General features: G+C 52.4%; 2 protein-coding genes across 5 annotated transcripts in view; one reads left to right on the forward strand and one right to left on the reverse strand.

The window, feature by feature from the left end:
• Positions 1-1,488: 1,488 nt before the first annotated feature.
• C11H3orf70 (chromosome 11 C3orf70 homolog) lies at positions 1,489-21,981 on the forward strand. Of its 4 annotated transcripts, XR_010081519.1 has the most exons (4): positions 1,489-1,844; positions 18,843-19,405; positions 19,512-19,622; positions 21,490-21,981. XR_010081519.1 is itself a non-coding variant. In XM_063407802.1 (3 exons), the coding sequence occupies exons 1-2, from the start codon at positions 1,670-1,672 to the stop codon at positions 19,394-19,396; spliced, it is 729 nt and encodes a 242-aa protein (XP_063263872.1). In that variant the 5' UTR covers positions 1,489-1,669; the 3' UTR covers positions 19,397-19,405; positions 19,512-21,981. The 4 variants fall into 4 exon arrangements, 2 of the variants coding, with proteins under 2 accessions (XP_063263872.1, XP_063263871.1); XM_063407802.1 differs by having other exon boundaries at positions 19,512-21,981; XR_010081518.1 differs by having other exon boundaries at positions 1,490-1,844; positions 18,843-19,622.
• An 837-nt stretch (positions 21,982-22,818) lies between these two features.
• VPS8 (VPS8 subunit of CORVET complex) overlaps positions 22,819-25,073 on the reverse strand; it is a 67,122-nt gene continuing 64,867 nt past the window's right edge. The window contains exons 44-45 of the mRNA XM_063407838.1: positions 24,153-24,233; positions 22,819-23,511 (exon numbers count right to left, since the gene is read on the reverse strand). Coding sequence (XP_063263908.1) covers positions 23,368-23,511; positions 24,153-24,233 — 225 coding nt within the window. The 3' untranslated portion in view covers positions 22,819-23,367. The remainder of the gene's footprint in view (positions 23,512-24,152; positions 24,234-25,073) is intronic.

Consider the following 25,073-nt stretch of genomic DNA (forward strand, 5'->3'; position numbering starts at 1 on the left):
TAGCCGTTCCAGACCCAGGGAGGTGAGGGCACGGCTGGGACACAGTCATGTGGCACTGAGATGCTGCAGGAAGGACCAGCAGTACTGCAGAGACCAGGTCTGCACTGCAAGTCAGGGATCACAGCCAGAGTGATTCAAAGCCTCTGTGCACCTCTGTGCTCTGCCATTATGACCCAATCCCTTGGACTGACCCGCAAGGTGTGGAGCTGAGCACAGCCAGGCACCAGCAGCTTGGCTGTTCTTAAGCGCTTCTTACTGGCAAGAAGCAAAGGGTTCTCTCAGCACACCTTCAGGAGGGGGTACAGGATGGGGACACCTCTGGATCTATCCAAGGACAGGCCCCATATGAACTGTCTGGGAATATTCTGCAGAACTCAGAAACTCAAGTATGTTTTGACTGTTTCTGACACAGAGCTATTGTGTATTTCATAAGGGACTACGAAAATGACCATTTGATTTCTGTTCTAACAGAAAGATGACTTCAGCTCCCAGTGCTGAGCAGAGCAGCAATAAAACTACAATTTTCATTCAGACATAGGAGGGAAACAAGTCCACCACCACACTTAGGAAACAAATAATGTAGCCACAGCTCAAGATAAATCCAAACTTTAATTTCAGCCCAAAGATATGATTGTTTGAAAATAACAATACTTTCTTATGTTTATTAGCCAAAATTATATCTAATGATTATTTTACAAAATGAAAGACAAAGTTTATCAGGGTTTTTAAAATCACTGTGTGCTTAGAAAGAAATAGGTTTCTGAATTAGATTAAGTATCACGATGAAAAAAAACAACTAAAACCTGCCTGTGCTGCGGGCCACTAATGCAAGCAGCTCAGTGTCCTACTCCATCGGCCCTGGCACTGCAGGGGCGATCTGTGTCCACCTGTCTCACGGAGTAGCAAAGAGCTGCGCGCCTGGAGCTCCCCACATCGCCTGTAACCGAGGCTGCTTGCCTGCTGCCCGACTCCCCGGGGGCCGCTGTCCGCTGCCAGCGTGCCCGGATCCCATTCATCAAGCCCGGCGGTGGCCGGACGGGAGCTCCACGTGGCCGGGGCTGCTCGGGGAGCCTGGCAGCCGGCGCACAGCCCTGCTGCGCCCGCCCTGCGCTCCGGCCGCTGCAAGCGCCTTGGGAGAGCAGTGGAACTCACAGCGGCCCAGAGCCGCCGGCAGCGCCCTCGGGCACCGTCCCGGGCTCACCCCGCCGCGCAGGGCAGCCCACCCAGCCATGGGAGACACAGCCATGGAGGGGTATGGCCATCGCGGGACACGGCCGCCACGGCACATCGCCAACGAGGGCACGACCGTCGTGGACACAGCTATGAGGGGCACGGTCATCGCAGGGCACTGCCATCGCGGGGCACGGTCATCGAGGGACAGAGCCATCGGAAGGTATGGCCATCGGGGGACAGCGCCCCCGCTGCTGCGGCCATCGGGGTCCCGCGGGCGGTGCTGCGGGGCCGGGGCGGGGCGGGGCGGGGCGGGCGGCCGGGCCCTGCCCGCGGCGCTGCCCCCGCGGCGCTGGGCGGGCGGGCGGTCCCCGCTGCGGCTCGGCGCCTTCTCCTCCTCCTTCTCCTCCTCCTCGTCCTCAACCTCCTCCTCCTCCTTCTCCTCCTCCTCCTCCTCTGGCCGCTGCGGCGCGGGGGCTGCGGGCGGAGCGGCGGCGCCATGAGCGGGGCGGCGGCGGCGAAGAGCGAGAAGCTGGACGAGGCTCAGGCGCTCGCCCGCAGCTGCGCGGGCAGACCCGACTTCCAGCCCTGCGACGGGCTCTCGCTCTGCGCCACCCACAGCCACGGCCGCTGCTTCCGCCTACACTGGTGCTGCCACCTGGGATGGTGCCACTGTGAGTGAGGGGGCGAGGGAGCGGGCGGGGGGCGCGGTCCCGGCCGTCCCGAATGTCCGGTCGGTCCCCGCGCAGTGCTTCACCGCCCGGCCCGTTCTGTCCGCCCCGTCCCGCCCCGTCCCGCGGCCGGAGCGCTCCGCTCCCGGATCTGTCCGTGCCGAGGCGCCCCAGTGGGACCCTGAGCTCGGGCGCTGCTCCCGCAGGGGCGGCGGCGATGCCCGGGGAGTTCTCCCAGGGCCTGGAGTCCCGGTGCCCCTCGCCCCCTGAGCCGGCCGGAGGGTGGGCTCTGGCATCTCCTGGGCACCGCTGTCCTTCACAGCAGCCACTTCATTCTCGGTGCTAATGGATTTCTTTTTACAGGCATAAACCCCTTTGAGCAGAGAGGTAACTGCTTTAGGCTATATATAGCAGATAGCTTCAAAATCCAGTACTGAGCCAACTCTGGTGAAAAGGTGTCCAATGACTTTAATATCAGTATTCAGGATCCTGAGGTATCTAATCATGGAGGCTGAGATTGAACTGTGGATGTCCAAACATAGTTTGATGAATAATTAATCATGTAGAGCCTTGAAGAGCAGGCTTTCCCAGCAGCGTGTTGATGCGAGGTCAGGAAATGGTGATGGAGCAGTGTACTTGGGTCATGTTGTGTTCTGGAGATCTTAAAGCTTGGGTAGTCAACACTGGACCCTTATGTGAGGGTTGCTTGGTGCTGCTGGAGGTGTCCCTGGACTCCTGACATCCCATTCTCCTTTTAAATCCATTGCCATTGCTATCTCTCCTTGCAATTTAGTCACCTTCATGGATTCCCCTTCACACACACTTTTTGCAAATTTTGTTTCACAGGGAAAAGGGGCTGCCCCAAAAGCCAGCTTTTGTTTGGATGCAAGCTTCTATATCAGTTAAATATGCATTTCGGGAAATTTGCCTTGATTTGGGATTCATCTGAAAGCAGTTCAGGACAAAAGGTTTTCTTCTGTCTGTGCCCTGAGTACTGTGTGGCACAACTGGCTGTGTGAGAAGGTGCCACAGTCACCTGCTGCACAGGGACAGGGATGTCTCACTGGTGTTTCATCGATAGCACAAAGGCCCTCAAGTTGTGACCTAGATTCTTCCCAACATTTCCTGGTCTCTGTTATTTGTGGCCACCACCAAGGTATAAAAGCTTATGAACACTCCGGAGTACAGGATCAGAGCTCAAAGTGGTGCTTAGAAATTGTTGAGATGTTGCCTAAAATCATCTGGGAATGGTCCTGGGATAGGGAAGTCAAACATGGAGCTGGGAACACCTGGAGAAGCGATTGCAGAGGGGGAGCTGGGGATTAGGATGGATCACAAACTGCCTGTGCGTCAGCAGCGGGAGGTCTGTGTGGCAGAAAAGCCAACCCCAGAACCCCAGCCTTCGCTTGGGGATGCATTACCAGGAGCATTGCAAGTGTGCAATTTAATTAGTCTCCTCAGCTCAGTGACGAGGAAACCAGGCTGATGGGCTGAGCTTTGAGCGTTGCACTTTACAGAGCTGGAGGAGAACTGGGGAGGAGATCAGCTTAGAAAAATATGCTTCACAAGGGGGTGCAAAAAAAAAAGGGTTGTTTGGTCTGTAAAAGACTGAGGGAAGAAGAGGGGAAGAGAAGAAGGAAGGGACGATGAGCTTTGCAAAGTGTAAGGTAGCCTTGCAGAGCAGCTGTGTTTGAGTCCTCCTCTGCCCAACGTGGCAGATAACCAGGTATCTCTTACCTGTGACAAGGAGAGTTTAGGTTTGGATATGGGGAAAATACCATAACTGGAAAGAGAAATGCTGCAGGGGAACAGAATAATTGAGGAGGTGAGGAGTCATAGTCCTTCAGGGGAGGCTTAGACTGGTGTCTCTTAGGCATTACATGGAGCTGCTTCCCTCTTGGAAAGACCCCTTGAGATCCCTTCCAACTCTTTGCTTCTGTGTGTCAATTACATGATTTAAAAATAGCTACGGCATTTGCAAGAAGTATAGACTTCCTTCTCAATTCTTCCTTTATGGCTAAGGAAAAGTTAAGATACCTTTGCCTTATGAAACCAGGATTTTAAATGGAAGATTTTAAAGGAAGTCACACACTTCATTGCTTGTTTAATCTTCTGAAAGCCGTGGTGAAGCGCGCTCCCTTCTTGCCCCTCATTTCCTAATGCAAATTTCAGAGCTAAGGATCTCTTTGTATCCTGCTCCTGTGGAATGAGTTGAGTTGGACTTAAAAGGGGTAAGAATGAGGTCTGTAATGGGAAATTGTATAGAGGTCAGAGATGTAATTAAACAGCATTGGGAGTTATCTTGCATAAACACAGTGCTGTAATACTGACTTGGGAATCCTCAGAGGGTTCTTGAAAGTGCTTTTCTGTGACTCTTAAGAGCTGTATTGGGGAACAGGAAACTCTACATCAATTAAAAGGGCCATTGAAGTATTATTTTCCATCAGTGGCCAAGGTCCTGGAGAATGTCAACTCAGTTTAAGTGCACTTACACTGAGAAATTACAAAAACTCACCATGCCATGATGAGTATATTGTCTCCTCATGTGTATTCAGGATCACATCTGCTTACTTCAGTGACAGGAGCAATTTAGCGTTGCAGAGCCACTTGGCTAGGGAGGGAATAATTGAGAAGGAACCCATTCTGAATTCCCCAAAGCCATTGTGGCTGGCATGCTCGGAAGTGAGCAGCACTGGAGGCACTGTCTTTACCTCAGATGTTTCTCTGTCCGTAAAATGGCAATAATAGCTGGCAGGGAGATCAGAGAGTGTTTGGTGTATCCAAACAGCTCTGAGAGCCTCAGCTGCCCTGGGTGTCTGTATGACTTCTGTGTCTAAGCCTGGAGTTTATTTTGGGTCCTTTTCAGTCTGTTTTGGCTTGGTGGGGAGCAGATTTCCCAGTATGGTGTTTCTCTAATGCGTGCAGAGCTCTGAACCCAGGTACAGCCTCCATAAGAGGTGCATGAAAAACGTGCAGGGCAGGCATGCCTGGGGTTGGAGGGTGCTGGGGGCTCTGCCTGGGGCTGCAGGAATGCCTCGTCCCTGCTGCCGTAGCTGTCCCCAGCACCCCTCCCCTGGGTGCTGCCAGAAGGCTGTGCCAGCTCCAGTCTCCACTGGAAGCAGGATGAGGGCTCAAGCCTTGGAGTCCTTTTCCCAGCAGGGAAGAAGGTGTTGGCCCAGGAGGTGTTTTTGGCTTCAGCCCCTGAGTTTGTCCCACTACACATTTCTCCTGCCTGCTGTGTGCCCTGCATGCATTCCCTTTGCCAGGGTGGCAGGCCCCTGTTCACCTTCTTCCCCTCCCCTCCGACAGCCTTGTGAGGTTTTGTTTATTAGATGCAAGCTGAGAGCCTTAAATTACTCTGATCTACTTTTTCCAGAGCCAGAGAAAACATGCCAGAGGCAGGTCTGCAGCAAGGTGCCTGCCTCCCTTTCCTCACCTCGGGATTCCCACTGCAGCTGTGATCTGCACTGATGCTGGCTGTGAGGCTGCTGGCTCTCAGGTGGTACCTGCTTATGTCAGAAGGGATCAGATCCTCAGGGTTGCATCTGTCCTGACCTGACAGCAGGACTCGACTGCATTTTGCTAATTTTACTTCCTTACAATTAACCGTGAGAGAAGGCATCATGCTTGATACAATTAAGAGCATTCTCTTGCAACTGGGTTCATTTGTAATCTGAATATCTTGCCTTCTGTTAAACACCCTGCAAACCCCTCGGTACATTATGCTGCAATTATCAATAATACATGATGAATCGTGGTTCCACAGCAGTTGCATCAATAGACAGTAATTGTGCCACCTTGTATTAGCCTTTCTATGCTTTTTTCGCCCCGATTCAGCACCAAAAGAGCAAGCTTTTAGCTCCTCAAAGCCTCTTGCATATCTTATATTGAAAAGTAAATGCAGCAAATAAATTTCAGTTCCACCACTTTTACAGGTTCAGCTGTTTGGAACCTTTACAGGAAAACAAACCAAGCATGGGCAAAGTGTGAGATCTCCATTGGGTGGCCAGGAAGGGAACACAGTTGCCAGGCAGAGGCAAGGAACAAGATTGTGGTGGCAGGAAAGGTTTTAAAAAATACACCTGTTCCCCCAGCCTTGGGTTTGCTGGGTGGTGGACAGCACTTGCAGGTGTGCCTTGGATTAGTGTCCTGCTCCCTGGCATGCATCACAAATTATGGCACTGCTCAGCTGGAGCTTGCAGCCAGACCTGGCAGGTTCTGCATGAGGTCAGGAAGGCCTGGCAAGAGACCCAAGGAACTGTCATTTTTCAGCCAAGAGGAGAAAAATGGCTTTGTGTGATGGGTGGCATGTCACAAAGGGCACGTGTTTTCTGGCTGGTTTTGGGAAGAAGGGCTTCTCTAAATTTGGCCATGCTAGCAATATTCAGAGAATGTAGATATAGAGTACATGTACATTTGCTGTTCACCTGAACAGGCAGCCCAGGGTTTCTCCTGGCTCTCAGAGCTCCGTTGTTCTCTCAGTGTCTGAGGGCACCCAGCAGAGGCTCAGCCCCTGTGGTTGGGTGGCATCAGTCCCAGCTGTGTGCTGGCCAGGGGAGGGGGTCATCCCCCATCCATTGCCCGCAGCTGCAGCCAGGGAACGAGGCAGACAGCACAGTCACTGCACCTGGTGTGCTCTGAGCCCACACTGCTCCTCACATTCTCCTCTGCTTGAATCACTAGTGGTTTTCTTTTATAACGTTTTCAAATGAAAGCATTTGTTGTCTGTTGCACAAAGCTGGCAAAAGTTCTCTGTCAAGGCCATCCTTGATTAAACCTCTCCCAGGGAGAGGATGTGGTGTGTGCCCCTGGCAGCTCCTGCCTGCTCTCTGGCAGGTACACACCTGGCCCAGGTGCCGGCGTTTTCCCCTGCCACACAGTGATGTGTGCAGCATTCCAGTATCTCTGTGCACACCGGCAGCATTTCCAAGGTGCCTCTCCCTCTCCCCAGCGACAGAAGCCATCAGCAGGGCTCTGACAATCTCCCAAGCCTGTGTAATTACTCAGACCCCAGTCTGCCTGTGGGAACTGTGAGGAGGGGATCAGTGAGGGAGCCCTGCTCTCCTGTGACAACGCTGGTAAATGAGCTGAGATGGTGTGGGGAGGAATTTGGGTGCCTCCTGATAGAGCTTGGCGGTGGAAAGAGGAGCTGTGCCTGCCTGCTGCCGGTGATTGGTGATCCCTGCATGTTAGAGGAGCAGCCAGAGCCCAGGGGTGCTCTGCACACAGCATACACTGCACATCTCCAAAAGCCTTGCTCTTATTCCAGTGGGTTTTCCTTATGTGGGTTTTTGGTGGCTGCAAAACTCGTTTCCACATCCAGGGGAGAGCAGAAGGGCAGCAGTGCCCGATGCTCTGTGTGTCCCTGTCTGCAGATGGTGGTGTGGACTGGAAGCAGCCAGGCTGGCAGTGGTGACGGCAGCTTGAATTTCCAGCAGTACTGTTCCACAGGGCAAAACTACATCCTGATGACTGATTTGTTGGATAAACAGGGAAAGGGAGTTGTAACATGCTTATGTCTGAAATTCTGAGTATTTGGAGGAGCTCATACACTTTTCTTCCTGGAAAACTCTTGTCAACAGCGGAATGGAGCAGTGGGGCTAGGAGCTCTAGGGCTGGGAATTCCCAGAAACCACAGCTTGGTCTAGAGGGAGAATGACCACAAATCCTGGGACAAACAGGCATTTTTAATTTTCTTCTGCTTGAAAAGGATTTGAACATTCATCCTGTTAAGTCCGTGTACCCGACAGAGTGCTTGTGCACAGAGCAAGGCTTTATGCTGAGTGCCAGAGCTGCAGAAAGGTGGATGTTGCAGCTTGTACTGGGAAAAGACTTTTAATGAGGATTTGTTGCCTGTGGCTGTGCAAAATCTTCTCTTCACCTGTATTTTGAAGAGCTATGATATTCCAGCTTCATTTCACTAAGCTGTACACAACCAAGGAAAGAATGTCAGCTTAATATATTCTGAAGTGTTACTCTAAGGGAAAACACTGCCAGTTTTTGTTGGGTGCACCATCCCTGACCTGGATGGGATTTTGTTCCTCAGGTTTTAGTTACAATGTGGAAATCACAGGATGAATGTACTATTGACAAGAGAAGCCACGTGTGTGGATTCCTTGTGCCCTGTGGGAATGTCAGCGCCTCTGGAAGAACCTGCTGGCATTCATTTTGAGCCCTTACTATAATGTTTCGAGACATGCATGTTCTGTTATCATTAAGAAAGGCCCAGATATCACTTAACAGAATTAGACCACAGGAAAATCTCTGAATTCAGCCTACTTGCTTAGTGTGTCTCACAGGACTAACTCTTGTACAGCTCATATGTGATGGAACAGAAATCACTGCGCTTCTTTCTCCAAAAGTGTAAGAAAAAGGGACCTGTGTACCAAAACACTTCCTGTCAGCCAAAAACTTTTTGTCATGCATGACTATGAGGCTGTTTTGTGATCTGTCTGTCCACCTGAGAGGCATAATTCACAAGAAATTTTGTCTGCTTGCCCCAAACTCAGTGATCTGCTGATAAGAGCCTCTGACAGCGGCAGATAACTGACACCCTTCCTCTGTGGCTGCTTGAAGGGTTAAGTGCTGGTTTTGTGAAGCCTGAAAGGACAAGGCTGGGGATGTTTCCTACCAGAAGCAAGTACTTCTGAAGAAAAAGTTCATTAATCTTGTGTCTCACCAGCTGGTGGGGTTGTCTGTGAATTCAGGATGTCCTGACCCCTGCACGCTGAGGGCTGGGCCGGTGCTCCTGCTCAGAGGGCTTCCTGCTGGTGAGAGGCTGCTGGCACTTTTGTCACTGCAGAGGAACAGCCTAAAGATAAAATCTGCATGGAGCACAGTGCCTGTGGCGAGCATGTGGCTTCCTTCCTGGACTCTGCAGGTGAGGGGATCTGTTTGCCAGCCTGGATCTGCCAGCCTGCTTAATGCCAGTGCCCATGCAAGTGCCTGCTGTCACATCAGCCTTCCTTTTGTGCTTCTTGATGGATGTTTCACGGGTCTTCAATGGCAGCCTGTGGCCAGAGCCTTGCATTGTCCCGTGAGACTGAGTCACAAGATTGTCGTGGCTGTGACTTCCATCCTGCAGGTCTGCAGGGCTGACACTGCTCAGGTCTGCTGGAAGCACTGAGAGGCCTCTCAGGTGCTTGGCACAGGAGCTCCAATTTCCTGGCAGCACCTGTGTGCTCATCAAGAACACGTTTTGTCACCGCTCGTGTTACTGCAACCAGCAGAGCCCAGCTTGTAGAGCAGGGGCATCTTGGGGTGTTCTTATGTAATGGCTCTCAATTTAACCAGTGCTGCTGTACACTTCATGACTCACTGCCAGCCTTGGTAACTTATTTCTGCATGCTGGCGAGGCTCTACTAGAAACTTGTGTTTCTATAAAGGATAAAAAGAAAATGGTTTACTCACAAACAGTGGAAGATGTTCCCGAACTCCCGAGAGCTGTGACAGTGTGGGCTTAGCTGCTGATGGATGGCACAAGCTTACACTAATGCAAAAGCTGGTTGACAGTAGATTGGATTCCAGGTAGAGCTTCTCACTCTCTCTGCATATAAAGTGATCCTGGTTTAATGTGTTGTGGTTTTTCTTCCAGCACCTCCATGAATTTATCTTGCCCACAAGATGCAGAATATGCTTTCATAATGGCTTTGATTCTTCCACTAATCAATTTTTATGTAGTGACTGATCACAGAACTCAAGAAGTGCGGTTCGTGCAATTTGGAGATGTTTTTGCCAATAGTTGAGTACATTCACATAGCTGGTAGTCAAAAACCTACTGGGAAAGTGAAAACTGATTGCTTGGCAACTGGGCCTTGTTTTTAACATAGCCATACTTTAATTTAGGCCACGTAACAGTTGGAATTTATATGTAACCTACGTTGTAAAACAATTTCAGCAAGAGGCGTGCATTTGTGTTCTTGTTCTCGCTGGTGGCTGTGGCGCTCCAGAGCCCACACGTCTGCTCTTGAAGCTGTTTGTTTGGCTGTGTGCTTGCACCCAGCCCTGAAATGACTCTGCTGTGCCCAGCTCTGTGCCAGGCTCTGTCTGTCCCTCTCCCTGCCACACATGATGCTGGTGCACACCTGTGGGTGTTGCAGGCAGGGTGCTTGGCCATTCCACAGTGTGTAGCTGGCTGCTTGGATTTCAGTGCTTTCCTGAGCCCCACTCCAGGTGTTTGCACTCCCTCCCTCCCGCCCCTTGTGAAAGGCTGGGACAGCATCAGGTGTGCCAGGGTGGACTGAACAGCTCTTGCAGCCTTCCTGCAGGCCACCAGCATTAACCCAGCTGTAGGCAGGGCAGGTGGAAGGAGACACTCACCCCTTGATTTGTTTTTCCTCCCTGTGCCACTAGACCTTGATCTGCTGGCACAGGAGCTGTTCTCCAGCTGGTCCTGTGGGATCTTGCCTCTCTGGATGTGAAGCCGAGGGTGATGCTCTCATCTGTGCCAGCACTGGCTCACCCTGCCACAGCAGGGAGCTGTTTGTGCTCCCAGCTGCACTGTCCAGGTGCTCCAGGTCACTTGGCTGCAGTGGCACTGTGTGACACAATGGCTCAGTGTGACATCCACCTGCTCCACCTCCACTGGTGGTACTTGGGCTTCTGTTTGTTGATGCAGAGCATTGCTGGATCCCACACCCCTCCAAGGGGAGCGTTGGTGCTTGCACTCCTCAGTTCCACCTGGTGATGTGTTTTGGGCCCAAGCAGGGAGAGTAGTGCTTTAAAATCCACAGAAATGAGTTCTGTAGAGGCTTGTGATAGAAATAGCTTGGTTTAAATGGCCTGTGAGTGAAGATGTGCACGAGGCACCAGAACAGGACAAGGGTTAAAAGAGTGTGTTGGGAATCAGGACCCTGTTCCCAGCACTGAGGCTGAAGAAGGTGGTGTTGTCCAGCCTGGAGGCTCCAGCTCCCACACAGCCACTGCACAGATGCTGTGCCAGCAGGGGATCCCGGGCTCTGGCCACAGGAAGGGATCAGCACAGGTACAGCACATCCCATGGGCCAAGGTTTCTCCTGGCAGCCACCAGGAAAACACTGTGGCCACAGAGATGTGAGCTGTGAAACCCAACCTCCTGCCGCAGCTGTCCCCTGTGGGTGCAGAGTGCAGGTCTTTAGAGAGGACTTTTCCTTCAAGGACCCAGTGAGCTGTTGTGCTTATTTGAGAATTCCCAAGAAAGCATCCCATCATATGCAGAGGGTGAGGGTAGCCCCCTGCAGCACGTACCACACACCTGGAGGACACCAGGGCCTTGTGTCTCCAGTCCCTTTGGTTTGCAGGCAGTGCCGTGGTTTTCTGGGTAGTTTGACATGGAGCTGTGCTTCTGTTGCTTTGTTTCCCTGTCAGGACACTGAGTGGCTGCATGGGAACCTGGGGCTGCTGAAGCTTGAGCAGATGGCATACAGAGATGGGGTTGTAGAATAAATATTTAGCACTAAGTCATTTTTTTCTAATTTCTCTATTGAATTTTAAAAATATCTAATGTATCTTGGGGAAAAAAATTTCAGGGGAATGTGTGAGAAGTGGCTGTTCTGGCCTTTGGGGTGGGTTTGAAAGGGATGGAAGATGAATGTCCTTGGATTCAGTGCTTGGGTAGTGTTGCCCAGCTGCTGTGCTGGCAGAGGTAACCAGGGCTGTGCCACACTTGCCATGCCTGTTCTTCCCATGTTTTTGGAACCCAGCATGGAGCTGGGGTTAGTAGCACCTGTAGTAGGGGTGACATTCTGCAGATCCTGAAAGGAAAGAGCTCCTCCAGAACACACACGTGGTGTGTGCTGCTGCTCACTGCCTTTTTGGGTGTTGGTATTCTATTCTTACAATGGTTAGTGAGCAAATTTGGCCCCTTTAAGAGGGTTTATGGCTGCATCTCTCAAGCCTTCAGGGTTGCTTTTTCTTTAAGTCCAGTAAATCCATGTAAGCAATGAGAGTAAAGAGCAGGGAGGATGGAGGAAGCTCCAGGGTCTGTTTGCATTTAAGCGTTACCTACTCTTAAGCTGATGTGCACAGAAACTTCTCAAAGGCTTAGACAGCTCACAGCTTGTACTGTCATGATCCTTTTTGTATTTAAGACAGATCAAGACAAAAGGGCATTAAAATACAAATTTGATGAGGAAAAACTTCCTGATTTTCCCCCCTCTATGCTGGTTTCCTGTGAAAAGCGTCGAGTCAGGGGCTGGCACAGCTGTCTGGCTGTACAGCAGGGAGGGAACACCTCTCCTCCAGCAGAGAGAGCTGGCAGCTGTATGGAATTGCTCCTCAGCAGCCACTGCCAAAACATCTCTGGACTGGTTCTTCCCTGTGCTTGGATGGGGTCTGGAATGGGATGGATTCTCAGTGCTCAGATGGAGGTGCTTCTGTGAGAAGGAGCCCTTTGCAGTGACACATTTCTGTTAGGGCAGAGCCTGCCAGCCCTTCCTGCTGCACTTCCAGCCTGCTCAGGTCCTGCTGTGTGGCGACTTTTTCTGTTGTTCTTTTGCTGAGTTCATTTGTGCCCTTGGAGTCTCTTCTGTGGTCCCTTACTGGGCCTTCCAGTTCTGCCAGAATTCCTGCAGGTAGACGGAATGTTCTGTTTGCATTCCTCACACTAGAAATTTGTTTGAGCAATCTCAGTGCTTTTTCAAAGTTGTTTGGACAAAGTGCAAGGCAAAAATATCTCTTGCACTGAGGTGCTGCATACCTTTGTCCATGAGGTTTCTTCAAGATGGGCAGTCATTTCAGTTATGCCTTATTATAACCACCAACCAGTTCAGCTCTACTTGAGCCTGTAAATATGGCAGTGCCTCAGTGTCCTGAAATGTTTCCCATTTCCTCTCATGGCTCATTCCACATCTTTTCTTCACCATGCAGCCCACGAGGATTTGCTGGATATGATACAATGTCTATTCTATACATCACAAAGAAGTGTAGACTGGGCGAGCAGTGGGGGTTTTCACATGTACCATCTGCAAATGTGCCCAGGTTTCTCCTTCTGTTTATTCTCGTCCCTCTGGAAAAGTTACTACTGTGCTCTGAGAGTAGTTTGGAGTTGTGATAGTCCTCAGTGAGTAGTTATGGGTAGGGCAAGCTTTGTTTGTTTTTGGGTTTGTTGTTCCAAGCTGTGCATGTAACTGGAGGGGGGAGGAGCAAACCCAGAGCAGTCATTTTGTCCACTGTTCAGCTGGCAGGAATGGAAGGCCGTGACCCCAGGAGGGCACTCAGCCCATCACACTTCCCAATGGAATTCTGCTCTGCTGGGCACTTGGCAGCAACAGCTGTAGTGGGCACCTCCAGCAGGCTGAGGATGCTGGATGCCCTCCATAAACCTGAGCAGGATGAGCAGTGAGCTTTGCCTTAGTGTGTGAAGGAGGAAACCCTCCCTACCCAGGGTTCTGCTGTGCCAGCGGTGAATCCCTGCCTGGCTCCTTGCTGTGCCATCCACTGCCCTGGGGGCCCTGGAGGCTCAGGTGGGGTGAGAAGCTCTGCACTGCTCGGGCTGCTGTGCCAGCGCTGGCAGCAGGGCACCACTCCTGCTCGGAGCTGTCACCACCTGCCAGACAGCACTGCAGCCACATGGTGCTCCCCCAGCAGGCAGGCCTGGCTCTCCTGCCACACCCAGGACATGTGGGACAAGTGCTGTGGAAGAGAGCTTGGTTGTTCCTCATCCCTTGCTGTGAGGAAAGCCAGAGCTGGAGAAGCTCAGCTCCAAGGTTTCCACACACAGAACAGCTGTGCAGGGAGCTCTCCTTGGAATAATGCAGAACCCCTCCAAGGCAGCGCTGTCTCCTGTCACGCGTGCATTATGAATGCTTCCTTTGCCTTCACTCCTCCAGAGCTGTGTGGTATTTAATTAGAGGGGTTTTATGTTCTTCGGAGTGGCACCAGTTCCCCTCCCTTGTGAGCTGAATTTTTTGGCAGGGTTGTGAGTGGCAATAGCAGAGTCTGGCACAGCTGGAGTGAGAGTGCTGTTGGACACAAGGGGGGCTCACTGTGCTGGTACACAGGTGTGGGTTCAGGCAGCACCAGCTCAGCAGTGTTCAGGGAGCAGCTCCTGCTGGTGAACAGGACACGTCCCTCACACCCTCCCTGGGGCCCGTGGCAGCCAAGGACTGTGCCCTGGGGTCACAGCCCCAGCCCCTCTGTGCACCCAGCACAGCCAAAGGCACAGAGATTCCCCTGGTCCCAGTTCACCTTCAGCCACCCCTGCTTGGGATTCCGCAAGGGCTCAGCCCACACAGGAGCAGGTCCTAAGCTCAGCCAGGTCATGTTCAAAAGCTGCAATAGCAGGTCTTCGTTAACCTTGCTGATTTTTGGAGATAGATGAGCTGGCAGATGGGAGGCTGTAGAAATACTTGTTACAGCAGCTGCAGGGGGAAGAATACATATGAAAAAAAGCTTTTATCTTTCAGTTAATAGATGTTTAAATGCCTTGCATGTGAACAAATATCCATGGTAAGTATTGCTGACTTAGATTTGTCAGATCCACAGCTCTCTTACCATTTTCTGAAGTGCAGTGCAATTCAGGATATTATTTATTAGGACTAAGTCCTCCTTTTGAGAGGGTAAAACTTGTGAATTTGTTATAAGAAACCTCCCTCCTGAAAGCTGGACTTTTTTTTTCCAATATGTCAAGTATGTTAATGAGTGCTAGAGGTAAACCAGAATGCTGGGATGGAGGGAAGTGGAAAAGAAAATTTTCCAGCCACACTTCTGCTTATTTCATGGTTAAGTTATTTTGTATTAGCCACGGAAATTGCTGCCGTTTTGTGTCTGTTTGGTGAGGATGCATGCAGACTGCCCAATTAGCAAAAAATCAGAGAGAAATGACCTCATGGTTTGTTTCTCCAGGCTTGATTTGGGGTTCTGGAAGCAGGAGGCTCTATAATACAGCTTCTAGTCAATCAGCCACATAGTTCTGGTTATTAGTGCCACAAACGTAAAGAATTTTCCAAGTTGCCTGAGTTTTCTGGAGATGTGCAGGTGATGATAGAGCTCCCTGCTCTGCTGGATCCTGCCTTAGCCTGCTGGCAGGCTCACTGGAGGCACAGAGCCAAGGCTTTGGGGAACAGCATCCCTGTGATTTGGCAACAGAAATCCTATTCCTGTGCACAGAGCAACAGGGAGATGAGCACTGCCCATCACTCACTTCCTTGGACATAGCTGAATAGTTGTTCTGCTGCACACGCCAGGTCCCTGAGGATTTGGTTTGTGTGCTGGCACAAGGGCCATGTGAAGAAATGGAGAAACAATTGTCCCTTTCTCGTTGTGCACAGGCTGCTGTCACTTTGAGGGGTCAGACAGAGGAGCAGTGTTGGTGGGGGATAATGCCCTGGGCACAGAGCAGGCCTGGGGGACAAATGGTTAAGAGTAGCCTATAGACCCATTTCTGGGGTCTCTCATTTCACCATCTCACTGCCAGCCAGGGGCTGTCATGGACAACCAAGCCTTACCATGGCAGTCATTCTGGCAGAGCTGGATTTCACACAGTCGCTGTTTCCAGGAGAGGAGCAGGCTCCTGTTTCCCCTGAGCCCTTTTGCCACAGTGGGAGAAGTGCAGAGCCAGAACTGTGACACCTCTTCACAGCAGCTCTTAAAGTGCACAAGAACTTCCCAAACTTCTGCAAATGCAGCAGATTTCTTTTCATGGGATTTGGAGTTTGACTTTTGGACATATGTTTGACACATGCAGTATTTTTCCTTCACCACATTCTGCATGGGCAGTGGTGGGGAAGTGACCCAGGAAACAACTTTGGATGTGGTGTCTCGTGTGGCATCAGTGTTTGTGCAGAACACTGTCATTTACAGGAGTGTTCATGAGCACAGCGCAGTCACAGAGTCCTGCAGCTCACTTGGAATAAATAGGCAATAATTCTGAGCTAGTGTATTAGATGGGATACAGCAGAATAGGTGCTCAAAGTACTGTTTTATCAAAGACTGTTGCCAGCTGTTCAGAGTCAGCAAAAATATTGCTGTTGATTTCCACGGGTATTTGATCAGATTGAGATGGATTATGAGAGAACCTGTGGACTTGTGCTTCTAGGGGCATTTCCAGTGAAAAAGCCTGGCAATCCTACAAGCTGCAGGGGTGGGGGCCAATCTTATTTCTAATTTCTGCATTTATTTTCCATAGGCTGCATCCTGGCTGATGTTTCCATCCATTATGTAGGGTGAGGAGTGGTAACCGAGGCTGTGAGCACAGCGTTGTCCATGATCCAGTCTGACAGTCCCAGTTCTGAGCACCCAGTCATGTTTTGAAACAAGTTTAATCTGTTTCAAATTGCCTCTAAAACCATCTAAGTCTTGACAAACTTGTACCAGTTGAAAAGAAAATTCTCTTTGCTGTGTGTTGGCCTGGCAGAGCTTGTCCTGGGAGAGTGAGGAAGGTTTCAGCCCCTGTGGGGCTCTGCAGGGGAGTGGCCGCTCGGAGCCTGCCCGGGTTAGCGCCGGCGGGGCGGTGCTGCTCTCGCAGGGAGCTCCGTGTGTGCCTACCGCGGAGGAACAGCCAGCTGAGCTCCCCGCCGCTCCCTGGCTGACCCGGCCACCGCTCTTCTCCTTTTCCCAAAAGGGCAAAAACAAACACCAAAAAAGTCAAACTGAGGAGTCTTTGTTTTACCACTCCATGCCCATGCTAGGAGCTTCCTTAGCTTAACCACATCACTTTCTACTCCCAACATCCCTCAGCCTTCTGCCAGCACATGGTGGCTGCTTTAAGTGGAAAAACAGAGTCCTGTTGTACAGACACCTTTTTTCTTCATCATGGTAAAATCTTCACTGGACCCTCCCTTGGGCTCTTTAAATAGGGGCGGCACAGAATTGAGTTGAAGAAATGTTTTTCACCAGTATCTGGTTTTATTTTATGATTGGTTGTCAAAGAAGCCCACACGGAAGCATTCCAAATCTATGGATAAATAGAGCATTGTGGTTTCAGGCAAGGGCAGGCTGCACTTCAGTTTCCATGAGCTGAATTTATCAGACACTGTCCCAGCCAGCAGCACAGTAATCATCAGCTATGGGGCTTTGCAAGGCAGTGGCATATATAATGTTCACTAATTTCACCGAAAGATGTCTGGGAAGCAGCAGATGGCAGGAAGCCGTGGGCTGCTGCTGTGGCTGTGAGGGTGAGGAGCTTCCTAGGGAACTTCTGTCCACAAGGTTTGAGAACCCTCCGAGGGACCCCATTGCTCAGAGACCACCAGAACCAAGGATCTGTGCTGGAGGAGTGAGAGCCGTGCTCTGCCTGTGGCTGGAGCATGCAGCTGCTGGAGGCCAGCGCTCATCCCTGAGTCACAGCAAGTTCAGGAGCTACACCATGGTAAAGACATGGCAAGGGGAGAGGATGGCTTTGTTTTCTGTCATCCAGCCATAAGCAGACAGGGGAAAAGCTTGACTTGTCACTGAGCTTTCCCCGTGGCTCTGTTAACAGTTACCATTGCACAGATTGTAGGGAGAAAACATTGGATGAGGTATTCGAGGGGAGCTGGTCAAAGCTGTTCACACACTTCCCTCTGCTGCCAGCTCTGTCTGCGCTCTCCTCCCATGACATACGGGTGGGCTTTTCCTCGCCGTGCCTGGAGCCTCTCCCACGCTCCAGAGCTCTTCCTTCGGTTCCGTGGCCCTTCTAGTGTGCTCCCTGTCCCTGGGGCTGGAAGTCCCAGCAGACTTTCACATGGCCCGTTTCCCTTCCAGCAGCACTGCGGGGTGGGAAAAGCCTTCCCGGTGCTGAAGGGTCCCGGTGCCGTCCCGGAGCTGGCAGAGCCCGGCTGTGCGTGGGCCCCGCAGCGCAGACAGAGCTCCTGCAGGGCTGAGAGGGATCCCCGGCCTCGGGGGGATTCTGTGCTGCGGAGAGGCTCTGCAGGGGCAGCGAGCCTGCCCTGGGGCTTACAGCAGCCTGGTCTAGCAGGAGGTGTCCCTGCCCGCGGCACGGCGATTGGAATTCCGTGATCTTTAAGGTCCTTCCCAAGGCGAGCCATTGTGCGATGTTCCAAAGGAATGGGTGATTCAGGGGGAAAGGCTGCATCTGCCTCTGAGCCGCAAACACTCCGGCACTCAGCCTTCCTCCGTGCAGGAGCTTCCTGCCCCGCACCGGAGCGCTCCGAGCCCGCACACCCCTCCACGCTCTGGAGCATTCGCTGCCTGTAAAAAGGATCTGAGCAAAACTCTTCCGACAGCCCCGCTACTCACAAAGCTTCTGGAAATTTGTGCTTTCCCAGCGGATGAGCCCCTGGGGAGACATGAATCTTTCAGAGGCTTCATGCAAATAAAATGCAGCATTTTACAGTCCTAGGCATAGCCTCGGGTTTCTCAGTTTTTTCCTGACATAGTCCCAATTTTCTGCTCTCTTATTTATTTCTGTTACTGAAGATGTTCAGTTCACACTTTGTTCTGTTCAATATAACCAACATAATCCTGTTTTCTTACTACTTAACCAGATAATCAAGATGCCAAAAGCATTTCTATAGCTTGGAAATTCCCTTGTTTTCTGCCTTAAAATTCTAATTGTAGCCATGTACGAACTTCTGGTTTATAATACGGAAAATCATGATTTAGTCCCCCAAAGCAAAGAACGTGGAATCATGTGCAAGGAGATTTACCGGAATAATAACAATAAAATAAAAGTTTGATCGTTGTAGTGAAGATGTAAGCTACAACTTACACATTATGTTCAGTGGGGGGAAAAAGCCTCTGAGAATCTTGTCAGTTTTCTTTCTCCTAGAAGGCAGGGTGGGCAGACTTGGCATCTTTCCCACTTCATGGCTATGGAGTTGTGTCCCTGGAATAAATTCTCCCGAGTTAGTCATGTCCTACAGCTGTCCTCGAGGCAGGGACAGGGAGGGGAGCAGCACTGGGGGGCAGGAGGCTTTGATAACCTGCAGCATTAGGTGTCAGAGGATCCACACCTGCAGAGGCCACAAGAGAAGCAAAGGCTGCTGCCAGCAGGGAACTGTTGACCACAGGTGTCAACGTCATGGCTTCTGTTCAAACTGGAGGACACCAACCTTTAAAGTCTGCTCCTCTGTGTCCCCACAGGTAAATACGTCTACCAGCCCATGACCCCCGTGGAGCAGCTGCCCAGCACCGAGATCCCCGTCCGGCCCCGGGAGGCCCCCAACACCATCCAGATCTCGGTGTCGCTCACCGAGCACTTCCTCAAGTTCGCTCCCGCGTTCCAGCCGCCGCTGCCGCCCGAGGCGCCGCAGTTCTGCACCATCGCCGACCTGTTCATCGACAACTACCGCGTCAAGTGCATCAACGGCAAGATGTGCTACGTGCAGCGCCAGCCGCCCGCCCCGCACAGGGCCAGGCCCGACGAGGCCTCCGTCCGCAACGCCTTAATCACCAAGGAGAGCAATACGCCAAAACCAGAGCACTGCTCGTCCCCCTCCAGCTCTGAGGACTCCGGCATCAACGCCGTGGGGGTTCACTACATGGAGTCGTGTGACGAGGACACGGAGGGGGTGGCCGAGCTGAGCTCAGAGGAGGATTACAGCCCGGATAGCAGCTGGGAGCCGGACGAGTGCCCGCTCCTGTCGCCCTCGCAGTGCGAGATGGAAGTGATTGAGACTATAGAAACCACTGTGTGACCACACAAGGTGGCTTCGGCTCAGTCCGCTTCCTTCTCAGTAATGTTGCTTTTGTAGTATTTCTATTTTCTGTTTTTCTGACAATCCCTTTTTTCCGGTGCACTTGATATTTCAGATTCCTGTCATGGGAGCGCGGTCACAGGACTTACATATGGTGAACTAGCAGCAGCCTGAGCAATTTTAACATGTTCTCAGCCTGATCAGCTCTCCCACGTCTGCACGTAAGGTAGTGACAAATCTTAAGACTTTTCTAGCAGAAACCCTTTCTAGCAGGCCCTTTTGTTGGTCTGGGTTACCCCACACACAACTTCTCACACGAGGACGTGCCACTCGAGATGTTTTCACCTGTCGGGTTGTTGGCAGGGGTCCCTCAGAGCAGGGGGTGCACGCCTGGAGCAGCAAACTGAGGTGCCCTTAGTCCCTCTCAAACAGCTACACGAGGCTCCTCCGGTCTCTGTCTGTCCCAGCGCCTTGTCGGCCTCTTCCCTAGTGCTGGCGTGGCCTCCTGCGAGGCTGGAATGGCAGGCTAGAGAATGCACAAAGTGCCTCCAACTTTTCTCCAGGCTATGCACGGAGCAGCCGCTGAGCTAGGCCAGGCTCTGAAATCTCCTGAGAAGGCAGGGCTCGCTCTGGAGGGGCGTGAGTTGCCTGAATCCAGCTGGTCCCTTTTCTCTGCCTGGATCTTGGGAAGGGGGTCTGGCTTCTGCAGGTGGGCAGGAGGGGGAGCAGGCACAGTGGGGCATGGCCATCTAACCAATACCACACTGGACTGGGGAGTACCAGGACAGGCGAAGGAAGCGACTACCTCCGAACACCCGCCCCCAGCTCCGCCTCTGCCTCCTCCTGGGCTCTGTGGTGCCAGACACTCAGGACCAAACGGCCTCAGGGCCTGCACTTGCCTGAAGAATAACAAAGCTTAAACAAAAAGAATTTTACCAGCCACACCACTGTGTCGGCAGAGTTTGGGGACAGTGTGGAGACGCCCCTGGGAGGTGGCCCACGGGCTCGGTGGCATCTGAGCTTGTTAAAATACAGCCTAAGGTCATCCTAGTGGAGAGAGGAGGCTTTGGCTCCTGCTCTGTGGCTCCCAGTCCAGGAGCAGATTGGGAGCAGGGGTCCCTCACCCTGGTAGTGGAGCTGTCTCACAGGAGGTTCAGTTTCAGCCCTGCTTGAAGGAAACAAAAATGTTGCTCAGATTCCAGCCAGCTCCAGAGAGCTGGAGACAGTAACTCCTGTGTTCCCGCAGCGTTACTGCCCTTCTTTGTGTAGTTGCTGTTTGCGTTTCAGGAGTCCCTGGTGAATCCAAGGCTGTATAAACGTGTACAGTTAGTGACTGATCCTAGATTATAGTCTGTGGTAGAGGATGGCTCATCTCTCACTGTATCCTGACAATGTATTCCCAATTTTATACACTTTGTAATCAGTATCTTTAGAAGATAGGCAACAGTGTATGTCTGTGCACATGCGCGTGTCTAGCAGTTTCCATGGGTGGATATAAAGTAATGCTGTACTTTTTAGACTAAGACTTTCAGACAAAAATAATAGGTTTTATAGTTTTGATGACTTACATAAAAATGTGCAATGCTTGTGAAACGAGGAACTTGGGCCATTGCATGAACGGATACATTCTCACAAGGCACCTGAAAATACTCTCTTTTTCTGGGCGCATTTAAACAAAGGCCGTAGTAAAACTAAATAGGATTTATTTCGTTTTTAAGGGCGGGGTTGTCTTTCTTGGCTAACTACAGTTTCTAACAACATTTTTGGTGTCTTTGGACCATTCAGACACATTCCATAGGTAGAAGGAAACATTATGTATAAACCTACAGCATTTATTCATATTTAACCTTTCAATTGTAACCTGAGTGGAGAGCTGACCAGGCTCACTCTCATGCCTGGCTTCTGAGCTTTCCTCCCAGAAAGAGGAAGGCTCTTCCTCCCCTGGGAGCGGCTTCTCCTTCCCAGGCAGGATGGGTGGGCTGGCACAGCACTTTCCCAAGGGCAGGGGGCTCCTCGCCAGCTCTCCCTAGGGCACCAAGGGCAGGGAGGGCGAGCAGGACTCCCCTGCCCAGCACAGCTCACCTTGTTTGCAGGCAAGCAGGAGCCACAGCCCTGCCTGGGCACTGGCCGGGAGCACGGTGACCTCGGGGGGTGCTGGTGGCAGAGACTCCACAGGGCCCAGAGGGTGCTGTCCCTGTCAGGATCCATTCTTTCTGAACTGTAAGTAATTAGCAATACCCACAAGCTGTGAGTGTCTCCTACCCAGGATTTGTTCAGATGTCTTAAGCACAATAAGCTGCCTCTTCCTTCTGTTGTTCCTGGAAAATGTCAGCGGCGCTCCGGGGAGTGCCGGGGCTGCTGGAGAGCGCTGGGGCAGGGCTCAGCCGCGGGGATCTCCTGCTCCATCACACACCCGGCTCGGGAGTGCTCCCACGGAAAACGGGGCTCCTTCCTTTGCACAAACACGGGTGTGGCCGTGTTCCTGCAGCCACGCCCTGGGCTGGCTGCTCCCCCTGCCAGGGAGAGGTGTGTGTATATTTCCTCTTGAATAAAATACTGAACAACTGGCCTCCTGCTTGTCCTGACTGCCTGTGTGCTTTCCATGCTAGAGAGAAGCGTTCCGGGACTTCCAGCAAAGGAAGGGCTGCTCACAGCTTCAGACAGCAGCCCCAGCACACCCCCAGAGCCAGGCAGACAAAGGGAATAACCAGGGGACCACACCGGGCCTTGGTGAGTGCTGGGCTGGGGGGCAGCCCCATGGCCCAGCTCTGACTCAGCTGGAAAGAGCTGCCCCAGCTGATGTGTGGCCAAATTCAGCTCTCTGACTTACCTGTGCCCAGGTGTGACTGCAGGCTGGGCACATCCCATAGTAGTTCTGCTCATGGACAGGAGATGAGCACACAGGGCACCTCAGGCCCCAGGGCACTGGCACTGCTGCTGCCCAGGTGAGCTCTGCACAACACTTGGTGCTTCCATGTTCCTTGGAGGCAGCTGTGCTGCTCCATATTCCTGCCATTCCATGATCAGCCACAGGAGTTCGTGTGCAGGGACAGCAACACCCACCTGGTGCTGTGCTCTGGGAGCAGCTGGGACCCCCAGGGCACCCCAACACACCCAAGTGCCGGTGCTAAAGTGAGCACAGGGAAGAGGAGTGTGTGTGACAGCACAAACCCCACCAACACCGGTCTGCAGTGCTGAGAGTGAAGTGCTAAAGGTTCTGTGACCATCAGTGCCCATCACAGCCACCCCCTACCCCTTGCCACCCCCAAGGGCCTGAGACACCTTTTTTACAGACACACTCCTCCTACCCCGAACACAAATACGAGGTGAGAGGGGAGGTTTGAGCTCCTCCCACAGGCACAAAATGCATCTTTCTCTTACCAGCAGCCCACTCACACAAGTGCAGAAGTCACACAGGGAACTTCAACCAAGGGCCTCTTTAATGGGTTGGTAGAATACAGCGTGTGCAGGTCAGTTTGCTCACACAGGTGTCATTTCCTGCATTCTTCAGCCTCCTCTAGATTTGCCCCTTCTGTGCCCTCAGACCCCGTGGCTGCTGCCATGAGACAGCAGGGCCAGGCCTTGCCAGAACAGCTGCTTTTAGCAGAACACAGAACTCAGGTGTGGTCCCCAGCCACAGAACCAGCACAGCTCGGGGACACGGGGCCTCTGGGCACAGGACAGGCTCCTCCAGCGGGGCAGAGCTGATTTGGTTACTTGGAGAAGTTGCTGCTGCTGCCACGAGCCCCTGGGTCAGCACTGGCAGCCCTCTGGGTGCCACAGCACGCTGGGGTTCGTCCTGGAGTTCCAGCTTCCAACCCAGCTGCCCCTCGACTGCCAAAGCAGAGCTGGGGCATCACCCGGCTGTGACCCACCAGCACCCAGCGAGGCTCAGCACGGCGGGTTCTGGGAAGGGGTCGGGGTGGGAAGGCTCCCCAGCACCCTGTCCTGGGAGCGCCGGGGCAGCAGCGCTACTCCTCGGCCAGCGGGGGCGGCGTCAGGTGCAGCTGGAAGTTCTCGTTCTGGAAGACGCTGCTGGTGGCCGGGTCCCCGTGGGGAATGCTGAGCAGCCCGTGCTTGTCACCGCCGCGCGCCAGCTCCGTCAGCAGAGCCAGCTGCAAGGAGAAACCCGCTCACACTCCTGCAGGGCACAGAGCCCAGGGCGGCACCGTGTCCCTGCTGCAGCGGGAAACCTGAACCCAGGAAAAGCCAAGGGCAGGGATGGCAGGGATGGCAGGGATGGCGTGGAGGGAGCGCTGTGCAGGTCACCAGTCCTCAGCTGAACAGCTCTCCAGGGGTCTTTGGGTTGCTTTGAAGTCACATAATTGAAAAACAAACCCAGAAAGAACTGAAAGTGCCAACAACCACAGCCAAAACAGGCAGGAGGCATAAGGAAAATGGCAGAGACAGAGGGAGCTGAGCTCTCCATGGCACAGCAGGGGCATAGGAGGAGGGAGAGTTTCAAGCACAGTGTCTAGAGGGAAGCTGTTACAAATCCACAAAGGATCACCCCATGGACACTTGTTAGCCCAAAGAAGCCCAAAGAAGCCCAAAAGCCAGAGGCATTCCCACGGTTTCCCTGCCAGTGGCTTCCCCAGCATGGCTGTCTTGCAGTGTGCCACAGCCAAGTGCCAGCACTAGCCCAAACCCCAGGGAAAAGCCAGAGCTCTCGCTTGCCAGTGCCAGTGTCTGCCTTGGCAACATGAGAAATGCCCCTCACCAGTTTCAAAGCAGAAGGAACACGGGGGGTACGTACTCGGGACGTGCCTCGGTTCAGTCGGCAGAGCTGGTCAAACGCTTGGATTTGCTGAGGATCCAACACAGACTCTGAACTCATCTGAGGAAGAGTAAGAAAGGTACAGAAACCATGCAGAGCAGGCTGTCAGGTTCCTACACACAGAAATCAATTCCTGGGCTGGGAGCAGTCAGCCCACAAACTGTTTAGGAGGTTTTTAGCCATCTTTCCCTTGGTATGAAGCCACTATGTGCACCCCAGGACTGGGGGAAAAAAATAGCCCTGCTCTTGCCCAAAGGACAGTTACACCCCTGCATGCACAGTGAGTTATTGCTGGCCTCTGTCCCTGACAGTACTGTGATACCTCTGAGGAAGGAAAAAAGGTGGGAAAACGCGCTCACAGCCAGCTGGGAAGACAAGTAATGGCCTCTGTGGCCAGTCAGCCTCTCCAGGCTCCTCCCAGCAGCAGCTTCACCCCCCAGCCCTTCCCGTGTCCCAGCCCTGAGGCACAGGGACACTGCGAGGGGACACGGGCTGTGTGTGCCCCTGTACCCCATGACTCTGCCAGTGACTATTAACAACTACTGGCATTCTGTAAGGGCTTCATGAGGTCCCATCTCTTGTCCTCTAGGGAGGTGTTACAGACTGAATACTGGGAAATGATGGGTGGAAAGGGGAGGCAAGGTGAGTCACACAGCCCTATGTGGCCATGTCCACGTGGGGTACAAGGCCAAGTGTCCCCCAGCAGTGGGGGGCAGCTGCAGGTGAGGGCACAGAGAGGGCCCAGAGCTGTACCAAGAGCACTGAGGCAGAGAGGGCTGCACACACACAAACTGCTGTAAACTGCACCATTTACATGTCCCAGAGAGAGATGACAAAGCATCACAGATTCTTGTAGGTTTGTTCCATTTATCATACCATAGTGTTTCTATTTTGAATGTT

This window comes from Prinia subflava, chromosome 11 (assembly GCF_021018805.1).
Source record: "Prinia subflava isolate CZ2003 ecotype Zambia chromosome 11, Cam_Psub_1.2, whole genome shotgun sequence".
Lineage (NCBI taxonomy): Eukaryota > Metazoa > Chordata > Aves > Passeriformes > Cisticolidae > Prinia > Prinia subflava.